Below are 14,285 nucleotides of genomic sequence, written 5' to 3'. Positions count from 1 at the left end.
AAGAATATTAATTTCAGTGCATCTTCAAAGCATATTCCTGGATTTGTCATCTTTATCTCTTGTGCATAAGATGATTAATTTTTAATAACACTAGTATCAATAACAATAACTGGAAATTTGATTTGCATTGTGTCATAAATCTAAACTGACTCACAAATACCCTTTAAAGAAATCTAGCAATAAGTCTCTCAGATTGTAATTTATTAAAGTGGAACCCTAAGTCATTTATCAGAAGACATGTATGCAACAACTATTTTCCTTGAAGGAAAAAATCAGCAAATTACTCATAAAGCAGATGATAAAATTCTTGAACTTACACATTATAGGTAATTATTTCTGAATTTTATCAGTAAATAAATAAGTCATTTCTTTTCACTTCACAAACTGAAATTATATTAGCAATTACAAATTAATTCTGTTTTAGTTTTGCCCATAAGTCACATCCTATTTTTTTTATAGAGTTGGGTCTTTTTTTGTAATTAACTCATCTCTAACTCATCTGGAAATCAAATTATGATACTTCTATACCACACACACGCACATGCCGACATACTCATATATATGTATATACATATATATACATGTTTGTATACATATGTATATACAATTTGCAATTCATGATGTTTGGAAAGCACATAAGCCTTCTAAAATGGGACAAACAACTTTAAATGCCTTTTAAAATCTAACAAACAAAACTGACATTTCAAACAGAATGCTTGTTCATAAAACTCATCCTTTTTTAATGCTTTTTACAACAGCTTAGATTTCAAAATTGCTAAAAGAACATAAACCATTTTCAGTAAATATGTAGTCACTGAGGCTTTAAATGAGCTTTTAATAATTATTTGTAGTAATGAATAACTAGGACTTGAATATTCAAGGATAAGTAATACATTAGTACTGTGAATAGAGCCAATTGTATTGTCCACAGTCAATTTTTAAATAGTCACCCTCAAATTAGTACATTTAATGTAATTTTGTAGGTAGCTGAACTGAACAGCAGATATTAAATAGTTTGCTAAGGATCACAGACAGCCATACTGCAATATATTGAACCCTCCCCAAATCTCTAGCTTTTTTCCATTGGGGTAGATTTTTAAGAGCATAAGAGGGAAATCCACATTTGCCTTTCAATTTTTAATTTAGGCCAGAAAATAAGTTATCAGAAAAGTCAAATACATACTTATTATCAACTAAGATAAGAATAACAATTTTTCACCAGAGATAATAAATACGAAGGGATTCTAGTATGTTAAAGAAGCGTGTTTAGGAAGTTTGAATTTTTACAGTGGAATATAATAATTTAAACATTATAAATGGTGCTTCACTGTAACACAACATATTAAAGAGTAGCAGGGAGCATTAAATGAAGAACAAAAGCTTTGACTGAAGCAGGAAACTAAAATACCATCATAAAGTTCATGCAGATTAAAGCATTCACCCCAGGTGGGTCTGACAGTGGGATGCAGGAAAACTGAATGGGATATACTCAAGCAATTTTTTTTAAAATTGCATATATGTTTGGGTTTTTTTCCAATATATATTTTTAGTGTAAACCCTAAACATATAAGAGTGTAATTCCTAATTAATTTTATTTTTGAATGATCTGTGCACTTTGTAGAATTCCTCTTTTACTTTCATTGTAAGCAAAGTACTTTTGAAACAGTCTTAGGCTTATGATGAAAGCAAAACTGTTTATTCCACTAAGCAAGAACATCTTACGTACAGTTTGTAAGCTTCTGAGATGTTGAAAGTCAATGAAACTGCAAATCAATAGTATTCAAAATGTGTGTCACAATCACTGTGATCTGTAGAGCAGTAAACTCTAAGGCTGTTTTTGAAACTGCTAATAATCAGATTCTTCCTGCCCTTGCACCTCCTGAAAGTAGCAAGGCAGAAAATGGAGTGAATTTTGTAAATGAGACTAGTTTCAGAGCAGTTTCATGAAAAATTATGGGCAAGGAAGAATGTTCTGTATGTCACACTCCAAAGAATAAAAAAGATATTGCATGAAACAAATCTCCTTAAGGATGCTCTCTGAATGTTGGTATCGCCCTCTTCAAAGGATTATTTTTTTTTCAGCTCAGTAAAGTCTGAGTTAGTCCTGAAATTCCATCGGAGTCCTTACACATTTGTTCTTGACTGTGAAAACAAATCTAAAGGGTGAAATGCAAAGACTTGGATAGCTGCCTTGCTGTAATGACGTGCTGAGAATACATTCATTAGTCAGAGCCTGTCTCAAATACATTCAAGTAAAGAATAAAATGGAATCTACAGTGACTGCTAATACATTTGCCATAGCAGTATTATAATGAATACTTTTGAAAGATATTAGAATCATGGCAAACTTCTTTGACCCAATTAAAGAAAGTTTTACTGAAAAATTTCCATGAAGATTCTTGGTTGCAGTACTTTTCTGCTTTCTCGATCAAATGTGACTTTTGAAAATCTGTCTTTATTAATTTTAAATTACAAGGTCATTCAGATGCCACAATATTAATTAAACAACGTATGTATGCAAATGAAATCAATTTTTTGAGTGTCAGTTACAGTGCCTGAATATAACTCTGAAAGTCATCAGTGAAAAGCTAAAAAGACCTTACATGTGGCATAATTTAGTAAGTACTTGCCTACTACAGGTCCAAGCATGGAACAGAGACAACTACGAAACTCTTCAAATTTCACATGCTTTCATGACTTCCAGGAATTTTTTTCTACAGGTGGATTGTACCAACAATGGATTTTGGATCTTTGTTTGAACTTCAAAATATTGAAGCACTAAATAAAATTAGTTCTGTTGAACACATTTTTGATGACTGCACGTGTATGCACATGTAGTTGTGCCATTTTGTAGAACCACCCCGGTGGCTGATGGCACATTTCAAAAACAATTTTTGATGAAACAAGAATTCCACTTACCAAATGATAGGTGGATATGATATTTTTATATTTCTGGGCACTAACATGAGATATGACCATAGTCTTTTTGCTAATATTTGTAGGATTCTTGAAAAGATCACTCACTGCATTTATAAAGACTTGTCCTATTTGACTTTTGTTGAGATCATAAATATAAAAAAATCTCTTTAAAAATGAAATAGGAATATATAACTGACAAAAAGAGCCCCACTATTCTCAGAAAGATTTAAGCTTCATTTATTATTCCAGTTGTATAATTCCTCAGTGACCTTTCTTCAACATGCATCAAGATATGCAGTATTCCATCTTTGTGGTATCTAGAGATTTTTCATCAAGTATCTACAGAATAACTGAGTCACTACCAGCATGAGCACTGTTTACTGACTCCATCGTTTTAAGACATTCAGATAGTAAAAGGCTCTTCCTTTCCAGTTGTGTTTTCCCCTCTACTTCAGCCAAGTTCTTATGTGAACTGTGAATGTGCAATCAAAAAAAAAGCAACATGTAAAAGCTCTTATCACGTCAACAGGGAACAAGATTTGGAAAGACAATAAGTATAAATAAGAGAGTATAAAAAATGCAAGAGGGTCAGACTCTAGGCAACTTGTTCCTGTGAATGAAAATCATGGGAATATGCGATCTAAACATCTTGTTATGATGTCAGTGAAACCACAAAAGGCCTAATTAATTACAAAAAAAAAATATAATTTACTCTGAAGCTCCACAGAAACGTCCAAACTTACAGAATTGAATATAAAAATTGGTTTTCAAAAAGCTGACTAAAAATTGCCAAGCAAGTACAGAAAGTGTTTTGGGAAGACTGGTCAGTAAGAAAAATAAAAATAAGGTGTAAGAAGCAGATGAAGCATTTTCAAACACCACTAAAGCTTGCTTATTTTTGAGGAATCATCTACTTGGAAAAAGATTCACAAGGAAATATCATTACTGCCCTCCAGAGAGAATTTTTGCTGTTATAGATTAAAGCAAAATATTTCCTACACAAATACCACAACCTCATGCACACTGCTATTCTACACCACTATTTCACTTTTTTATTGATAAATAGAAGTTTGCTTACCAAAGGATTTTCAGTCATTGTATATTACTAGTCACAGCATCTAATCTCACTTGGATTTGTTGGACAAGATCAAATGATAAGCATGCAGGTCTCACTCCAGAGGCAGAAAGTCTGTAAAATGACTTCTCAGGATCAGCTGAGTTATGCATACATTTGGGATGATGGGCAATGAACTCAAAGAGACTAAGAGTATCCTTTATTTCCATGGCAACAGATCCAGTTTCTCTTTTCTCCAGTTTGTAATGTAACCTTGACAGTGACCATCATCCCTCAACAGTCTTGTATTTCCTTTCTTCATTCATAAACACAGGATTTTTTTAACACCTGCATGGTTAGTATTTATGCTAATTCTCCTATCTCGGAGAAATTGCTCTGTCTTAAGGAAAGAAAACCACCACCACCACCACCACACCTGCACACACACAAAAAAAGTAAAATGTAAAAGGATTGTGGCCATTCAGTGAATAAACTGAATGGCAGTGTCTTTGACAGGACTTAATAACCCAAAATGGTCTAGCAATTTGCTGGTTAACTACCAATTACCTCCTAAAGATATCATCAATATTAAACATTCAGTACTGCATTATCAAACCTTCTCCACCCAAATTAAACTCAAAGCAAACATAATTTGACTCTTACAAGGTAATTTAATGCAAACTGGGCAGTAAACCAGTTGCCATCATCAATCCACACTGGAGATTTGTGCATCTCCAACTTGTTAATTCCTGCTGCAAAGTACTATACAGGTAAGTTCAGTGCTTAGCTGGTAAGTGGAAAACAAGGCTTTAAACCTTCTCTTTCAGCTTCACGGTTCCATTTTGCCAATTTATGCAGATAAATCAGTTCTACACCACTGACTGTGAGATTCGATAAAGTTCTTTCTTTGGAAGACATAAGCCTTTAAAATCTGCTTCATGATTTACAAAAACATCACTAATAAGTGTTCTTATTAGAGCTGTAGATTGCCACTTTTATATGATGAGATTTGTTGTTTTCAGTAGAAGGTGATAACAACCTGGGACTGCAGGCATGCAAGGATTAATTGGCAGCCCTAGACACAAAGGGCTACCTGCAGTTTGCTTAAATAGTAGAAGCAGCAGACTGTAATTATAATTGGAGCTCAAATCAGGTTTCATACATGTGACAGAATTTACAATCAACACTGAGAATCATTCTCCACTCAGGCCATATGAGTCAGACAGGCCTTTTTCTAAATAATATATTTTTGTTCTGTGCCCCACTTTCAAAAACACTACATTTAGTGATATCTGGTTTTCTTGCTCCTGCTATGCATTTATGAATTACTAAATCAGATTTCAAAAGTTATTCATGTTCATAATTATCTAGATAAGTAGATTTCTCTGAAAAGTGAATCAGTTGTCTGACTATCATCAGAATCAATGGCATTTAGGCAATTTTTTGCCTAAGGTTGTTTACAATATTAACAGGTGCTCATTTACATACTTAAAACATTGGAATGTGACTGAAAATTTGTCTTATATTTAGAGGTGTGGGAGAAAAAAGAGAGGAGACCACCAGGATGATCAGAGGGATTGAGCACCTCTCCTATGAGGAAAGGATGAGAGAAATGGATTTTTCAGTCTGGAAATAGAAGGCTTACAGGTTACCTAATTGTGGCTTTCCAGTAACTTAAAGGAGCCTACAAGGAGTATGGAGAGGGATCCTTTACAAAGACAAGGGGCAATGGGTTTACACTGAAAGACGGTAAGTTTAGATCAGATATTAGGAAGAATTTCTTTACTGTGAGGGTGGTGAGACACTGGAACTGGTTTCCCAGAGATGTGTGCCCTGTCCTTGGATGTGTTTAAGGCCAGGTTGGATGGAGCTCTGAGCAGCGTGGTCGAGTGGAACATGTCACTGTCCAGGACAGAGAGGTTGGAACTACATTGATCTTCCCTTCCAATCCAAGCCATTCTATAATTCTATGATTCTATGATTTTAAAGAGGAAAATCACAGATTTTCCCATGGAAAATCTGATGAGGAGCATCAGTAAGTCACTCCCCAAAGAAAAGAAAGCCCCTGAAAACAGTATGGCTTGTTGATGGCACCAGGAATTTACCTTTTCTTATTTCTATTGATTCTTTCCTGTACAGATGTGTTGAATTGTGGCTGTGGACAATAAGCACATGCATACACCCAGAAGCACAGCCAGGACACCCTTGAGAAATAGGTTAAGCTGGTAGAAGTGCTATTCCACTATTAGCATTCTCCACTATTTAGAAGTAAGATTATTTTCATACACCAGAAAAGCATATGTGTTTATTTTTCACATCACAATTCAACACACACACACAGACATATTTGTGATTCCTAATGCCATCAATAGGCCACATTATTTTTAGTGTTCTAAAACCATAGAGCTCTAATCAATACTGTCTCGTGATTAGAACTGGTTAACGTTCTTACCAACTTTCACTGCTTCTTGAAATGCCTGCCCTTCCCCTCCTATGGGTATTTTTTCACTTACTGGTACCAAAAACCTTGTAGCTTGACCTACTAAAGGTAATAAAGGAGGGCCATATAGAATACAGGTATAATTTTCACTTTTGAGTGTGTCTGCAATAGCTTTCTTCTGGGTCTTCAACAGAAATTTCCTTCTCCAAAAGTGATTCCTTTAGAAGAAGGGTGGATAATTTTTACAGGCCCTTTTCCTTTCTGTTTGGAGTCAAGATCTATACTATGTAGGGGATTTCCTCTATTTTTATTTGAATTTTCTAGAATATTCAGAGACTGGTACAATTTGCTTCAGACTAAGACTCAGGTAACAGTATGACTACTATACTTAGTGAAAAAGGAAATAAAAAATATACTCAGAGTGAGAGACAATAGAGTTCCATAAAGTCAATTTACTCCTTCCCCTGTCCATGCAGGTTTACTTTCTACGGTACATATTCTTCCTCATTCTTTGTTCTTTCTTGGTTTTAAATGTCAATAAAAGTAAAGAAAATGTATTGAAAAATTTGATGTTCTCTTTTCTGCCTCATGCAAACATTGGCTTTAGTGCTTGCAAGAAAATAAACAAAAGAGATTACATTTCTATGCTCTATTTTTTGAGAAACTTCTAGATATATATTCTGTGGCTAAGATCTTCAGCTTAACAAGAGATTTATGTTGTAACAAGGGGAGCACTTTTCAAGACTTCATCCATTTATTTTTCAGTGGATAGACATTTCTCATATTTAATAGGCCTTTGCTCAAAAGCTGAAGTTATTCCAGCAAGACTCATGCCCCCATACATGCATTCCTAAACTGCCATTACCATGCATTTCATCTTTTATTTGCTTGCACATTGGACCAACTTTCTGCCTGCACCTGCTCTCCTTCAGGACATCAATCTATCTCCAGTATTTCTGCTTGTACTGTTGTATAAAATGTGTTGGTGGGTTGGCATATTGCCATATCATAACATCACTGCCATTACTGAAAATCACAGAAAGTCACCATTATTTTTCTTGGTCTCATTTGTCTAACCTTCAAATTATTTGAATTAAATAAACAAAACTTTAAACATGATGAAAAAAGCATAAATCTCAAAGAGTTAATGGGCAATGATGATCAACTCCCTTCAGTTCTGTCAGTTGTACAAAGGGAATGTGAACTCAGTCATGTTTCCTCGTTCATAGTACAAGAGAGTTGATGAAATAATACAGAATTTCAATCATGTACTAAATACCAGAGAGAGGTTTATAATTGCCTGGCATCTAATTTTTTTTTTTTTTACTTGCTACAAGTACTTCCTTTCTTTGCTCATGTTTATAAATTTTGCATATCTGCATTCTTCGCTTGTGTATTGACTTATAAACATTCCAGATTTAAAAATTCAAGGTATGAGGGCTGTTAAAATATAAGATCCATTCCAATTCTTTTATTTCCATTTCATGTGTTTACCATTATTTTGTAGGTCTGACTTGGAAGAATACCTGAAGATGAATGTTGAAGACACACAAAAATCACAATATACTCTGAGTTACTTGGAATTTCCTCTGTGTTCTCATTGTGGATTTGTATTGGAGTTTACAATAGAGTTATGATCATGAGAAGAAAAATTTCAAAATACACTCAACACTCTTACAACAAGAAATGCAAATTAGAGCATCCTATCTTGTGGTCATACATGCAAAAGAAAACCCAAAACCCCACAAAAAACAAATGGACAGCAAAACTGAAGCCCTGACATACTAAAAATTGTCAGTAAAGACTAGCAAAAATACAAATCCAACCAAACCTCATTGTTACTTATTTATATGCAAGAAGTTTCAGACTTACAAGAATGATATCAGCAGGGACTTTAGTCTTTTATTTTTTAGGTAACAGATAACATGAATTGCCATTAGTTGGGTCTCATTTATTGGTTTTGCTGAACAAATGTGAATTTGAGCTACAGAAACATTCTCCCCCACTCCTGGAAAAAAAAAAAGGTGACCCCCTTCTATCTGACAATACTTGCAATTATGATACTTCAGATGCTTTTAAATGGCAGTGACACTACCTAGGAAGTCTGACCGTGACTATAACAGCTGTTAATGAAAAAAATCCACACAATTATAACAATGGGTAACTTGATGAAAAATGTAGACACACCACGCAAAGACGTTTAAGAAAGGAAGGTTCACAGAATAGTCCAGAAAATGTGAAACATAGTGTTCCAGTTTGGGCAAATTTAGAAATATATCCTCTGAGAGAAGGCACAACCACCCCTCCCCCACCAGGTTCGGGAAAAAATAAATTTTCCTCGAAGGAAAGTGAAGAAGATAAAACTATTTATTTAACAAACACATGGGAAGGAAAATAATGTTAGATGGTAAAATCTTTCGCGGTAGAGGAAAAAACCTGGGAAAGTGTTCGAGTCCTCCCTTTGGTCTCCTCGGAGCTGGGGCTTGGGCCGGGGCCAGGCCCTCTGTGCCCGGTGGAAAGTCCTCCCGATGTGCTCTGATGTTACAGCAATCAAGCAGTCCAGTAGAAAAGGGGAAAAAATCCGGAATTCCAGAGAAGGAAATCCAAAGTCCAACTCTCAGTCTCTCTCCAGAGAACAAGAAGAAGAAAAAACTGGCCAAAAACTGACTGGAAAAAAACAAGCCGGGTGCTTCCTCCCTCCCCTGCCCCAGCTAGGGAAAAAAAAAAAACCTGCTATCTTTTTGTAACCTTGAACGAGCTGCAAACTGCTTTGAGAAAGTTTTGCTCAGTTTTTTCCTTCCCCCTTTCAGGCTCAGTTTAGAGGCATAGAAAGGCACAAAAATTAATTTCTGGGCATAGGCAGCGATATGGGATACACATCATAAGGTCACCCCAAGACACATAGGAAGGTAATTTTTCTCCTTGAATTCCCTCCTCCTTCCACCACCTCTAATTTAATGGAATTTTAGACCAAAACAACTTTTCCAAACAAATGAGTTCTACTCCAGGAAGAAGACTTCATATGTTTTGTACAGAAAGGGAGGACTTTCTATACACCTCAGACAGGTGTCCCACAGGAAACTTACTGCATATTCCCTTCATCTTTGCTTGTCAGAAAAAGCAGCACAGAGTGGACTGACAGATGCTTGCTGCATACATTTGACTTCAATGAAAATTTAGCACTCTACTAAAAACTCTCCCATCCTTGAGCCAGTGAAAAGGAGAGGGAAAGTAGACAGAATTAAAAAGAAATGTCATAGAAACAAGTCAAAATTATGTCTCTAATAAAATATTTCCTATGGACATCAGGCAGCTATTAGGTGGCTTGGTGAAAGCTTAGGATGCTTCTCAAAAGCCCTTTATCGCCAACAGTGCAAATGAGGTTAATGGACTCATTTTCACTCTGTGATTCACTTCTTCTGTTCTGTTTCTTTGTTTTATGCAGATAATTGGAAACAACAAAGGAACATCATTCTCTAGAGCTTAGTAGGGAAGTTCACTTCTTTCCAAAAACACAAATTCAAGAGAAGAAAAAGAAGGAAAACAAAACCAGTGGGCAGAAAATAAGAGTTATACAGAAGGGTGATAGGCAATTAGCACCCACCCTCCCACATACACCAGCACACATTCACACAATCTACAGAAATGCCTGATCTTAACACAGCTTCACCTAAGTCTTTAGGCTTGAATAAAACATCACTGCTGTCTGTCCCTTGGGAGGATCTCAGAAGTGCTGGGAGATGGCACTGGAGAGGTAAAAGGTAAGGGGAAAAAAAGACTTTAACAGTACTGAACATAATATTCTCTGACAGAGAAATAAGGAATACTCTTATGGTTTAATTAAAGTTTTTCAGAACTAGAAAAGCTAGTTCTATGAGCAGAAGTCACGAAGTATTCTGATTTCCACATCTCCTTTATTCAAATGTTGCTGCTAGTGTTACAAAAATCTGGCTCTGCTGGTCAATGACAAGCGTTTTTGAGAAAATATTGTACTGCAGTACTGAAATGAAACTTCTAAATCTTTTCTTCACCAGAGACAGTAACATTGCCTATGAAATACATTTGCTGTATTGATACCGGGAGACAGAAACATAAAGAGGCTCACTTATTTTGGGATCAGAGAAAGGGAAAGTTTGGAGAACAAAACACTTGCATACATATAGTAGCTCCTTGAAAGATGAAGTAGGCTATCAAAGAGCGTTCAGAGCATGCTAGAAATGCTATGCAACCTCTCCAAGCACAAATTCAATGGACTGAGCTTTCTCAGTATTTTGAAAGGTCAACAAAAATAGCAGTGGGATTGGATGAATATCTTTATACACTGCTATCTTTAAATCTCATCATTTAACTTCTGCATCTGTTATATATCTTTATATTTCAGAATACAAATGTTTAACAGTGTATCTGTAACTACTGTATTCAGTTCTTTAGCAAAGAAATCTACTAGATTCATTTTCACAATGAAAATATATCATCACCAAAGAATTGATAATTCTTTCTGCTAGCCATCTAGCATTTTGCAGAAACCAAACATACAATTCAAGAAGAAGTTATCACTCCCTAACCAACTATAGGTATTTGCAGAAAATAAGTGTTTGATGCTTTCTTATCGGAACTTATTTCTAAGGAAACTAATGAAAACATCTTTGATGGTCCAAATGTTTGAGGTTCCCCAATATTCTCTTCTCTACATCCTCTTCTTGCAAATGTTATTTATTAAAAGCCATGACTTGGTGTGCTTCTAAAGACAAGTAAGGAGAATCATGTACATTTGGAGGGAATAGAACAAAGACACCTTTGCCTTATAAGACGCAGACCATGAATATAAAGATTAGGTTTCTAACATAGATCCAAAAGACCGGCTTTAAGTTGCAGTTTTTAATATATTATTTATCCATATTTATCAATTTTTATCTATATTTATCTATATCTATGTCTATATCACCTATATATCATACATTTATATAGCAATTTTCATGTGGGACTTATAAATGGGTACTGTAAATTAAACTTCCTCAGATTCACAGCTTCAGACAGTTAATGTAAGTATAGTGTTGCAAATGCAGATTTTGAAATAAACTTGGGGCATGAAGGTTAGGACACCACCGTTCTTTTGACATACCTTTAGAAGACCTTTCAGAGGATGAGAGATACTAAGGAAAAACAAACATCCCAGAGTTTGTGTAACAGGACCATGTGTTTGCATGAACAGATGTGGGAATGAGACTTCAGGGAATTCATGATTGACTTCCATATCCCACTAGAGCAATATCTGCATGCACACTTGTTTTTTATGGAAGAATGGTGAAATTATAAAGTACAGGTCAGCAATCACAAATCAAGCAGATTTCATAGTCCAACTGAAATGACAACAAATCAACCTGACTTTTGACCGAGGAAGGATATAAAAACTACCTGGAGAAACCAGACAATCTATCCCTCACAGACAAAGAAACAGACGTAAAAGACATTTGAGAAGAAATCAATCAATAAATCTCTCTCCAGAGATGTAATAGTGATCTAGGGATTTTACCTATCAAAACTAACACGATGTATTATGTACAGCATTTCTTCTCATTGTCTCCTATGTGTGCTTAATAACTTCATTTCAGTAGAATGTCCCAGGCTGTTCTGACAAGTTGAACATATATATGGCTTAGCAACAAAATAATTTTCACGCTTTAGCATGTGGAAATGGTCTGTGCTAGAACTCTTACTGGAGGCAATAGGCTAAAAAACCAGTATTAGCTGAATTACAGGTATTGGAAAATATGCATGTTACAGCACCAGGAAGTTTAATTCTTTTGACAGACGAACTTTATTTGATAATTAATTGAAAATAACCTTGAAATTATTTTTTTCCCTGTCTACTTAGGGTACTTCATGTAACACTAAATTTTCCATCCCTTGAGTAATGTTATGACTATTTATAGTATCACATTTATATTTATTTATTTTTATTAGACATGCACCTTGTAAGTTTGAAAAAAAAATCAATTTTTAACACTGATAAATTCTTCTTTTAAAATGTATGTTCTCTGTCTGAAAAATTAATGTTCAACCTCAAATGTGTGGGACACTTCAAAAGTGCAACCTGCAATTTTTTTGGAAAAAAATTTTTTTGACACACAAACACACTTTTTAATATAGAAATTTAAATGTCAATTTAAAAAATCCAAGAGTTTTGATGACCTTTTTTGATTTTCATAAATGCTAACATAGAAGAGCAAGCACAATAAATATTGAAGGCACAATTTTTAAGAGCTCTTTTTAGTATATGGACTGTTGAAAGACAAAAAATACTGAACTAAGGCTTCAACCTATGAGAGCTTCTCAATTATCCACAATTATGACAGTATTTACAAAACACCAAAATGTTAAGATCTGTCCTGAACAATAATATTTGTTTTTTCTTCTTCAGGATTTCAAACTTGAAAAGTTAAGTTAATTACTCTACTTGGTGCCTTTTATTTAAACTATTAAGATACCCCTTTCTCTGAAATGTTTAGAGATCAGAGAAATTATTCCAAGTTAGATTGTACAGAACTTCTCAGGGTTTCCTTTGTAAGAATAAGGAGGTGTAAAAATGTTCTGAGAAGTGAAATTAAGTTTAGTATTGTACTCTTTGATGAGTAGCACCTAGATATTCAACTCATAATAAGATCCACATGAATGAATTACATCCTGAACTCCATTTCACCTGTTATAGACTAAAAGACAACAGCACTTTAAGCGTGTATTTGTTTTGATATTTTTTTTACCTCCAAAGAAATATTTGTCTCCAGTCTTGACTTGCAGAGGGCTGTTTGTTCGAACAGCTGAAGCTTCATCGCCATCAATGGTGAGGACAGCAAAATTTTCCTTAGCTAAGAATCGAACTTCATGCCACTGTCCATCATTGAGACCAGAGCCTATGAAGAGCAAAAAAACATTGCAACATTTTACTTACTCCAATATTTATTATCTCTAAGGGTTTCATGTGTTTCTCTCCCAGGCTCATTATATAAGGTTTCATAAAGGCTACTGCAGAAATGAAATCATTTTAGTGTGATAACAAGGTATTGTTATTAAAGTAACTATAACAAAGAAATCCACATTATATCATAAATACAAGTCTTGGGACTACTGAAGTGTCCATGCTTGCAGGCATAATAGTATCTAACTACAGATGTTATCACTCACCTTTCCTATCGAAAGGCCATATTCTGCATTTTACTAATAAAGGATATGTTTAAATCATTTCTATGATCAAGATCCGAAGGAAAAGATGTTGGTTCATCCATTTAACCATAGTGAGTAACAGTGCCAAAGGGCACATTATGCTCATATTAAGCTTGAACAAGTTAAATGTTACCAAGAAAAGGGAAAGGAAAAATAAGAGGGGAAAAGGCTCACATAGGTGGAGAACTCACAGCTAATCCTGTCATTGGGATGTGGGGCTACTCACAGAAGAGGAAGACATTATCACAGAGGTACTGCAAAACCAGCAAATGTCTGAAAACCCCACAATCTTAGGGGAGCACCATCCTCCCAATACCGGCAGCAGTGGAGCAGATGGAATTGTTCATTCATTCAGATATTTTAAAACCTCCTGAATTAATATACTTCTAATATAGTCTCCAGCAGCTGGCAGAAAGCCAATTTGCCTGGCACATTAAGAACTGCAAAAGGGTACTAGTTTGTTGTACTCATTTCCGTGAAGACAGTTTATGTTGGGTCAGCAAATAAGTAGCAAATGCTGTAGTAAAAGCAAATTCCAAGTTATGGCACCTCTTACAAGTAACATTTTCTGCACCTAGATGAAGTCACCTTAGCAAAATGTCATTTGCCAAAATAAACCACAATGCAAAGTAATAAGATGTTTCTAAAATT

The 14,285-nt window shown here is 35.0% G+C and overlaps 1 protein-coding gene across 1 annotated transcript in view; it reads right to left on the bottom strand.

Annotated features, from left to right (window-relative positions):
• Nucleotides 1-14,285, bottom strand: part of CNTNAP2 (contactin associated protein 2) — a 1,035,266-nt gene that overhangs the window by 440,782 nt on the left and 580,199 nt on the right. The window contains exon 9 of the mRNA XM_042044203.1: nucleotides 13,175-13,324. Coding sequence (XP_041900137.1) covers nucleotides 13,175-13,324 — 150 coding nt within the window. The remainder of the gene's footprint in view (nucleotides 1-13,174; nucleotides 13,325-14,285) is intronic.

The sequence above is a fragment of the Corvus kubaryi genome, unplaced genomic scaffold, assembly GCF_017639235.1.
Source record: "Corvus kubaryi isolate FWS band 111438036 unplaced genomic scaffold, C.kubaryi_AGA036_p1.0 37398, whole genome shotgun sequence".
NCBI lineage: Eukaryota > Metazoa > Chordata > Aves > Passeriformes > Corvidae > Corvus > Corvus kubaryi.
This window is presented reverse-complemented; position numbering and strand designations above follow the sequence as displayed.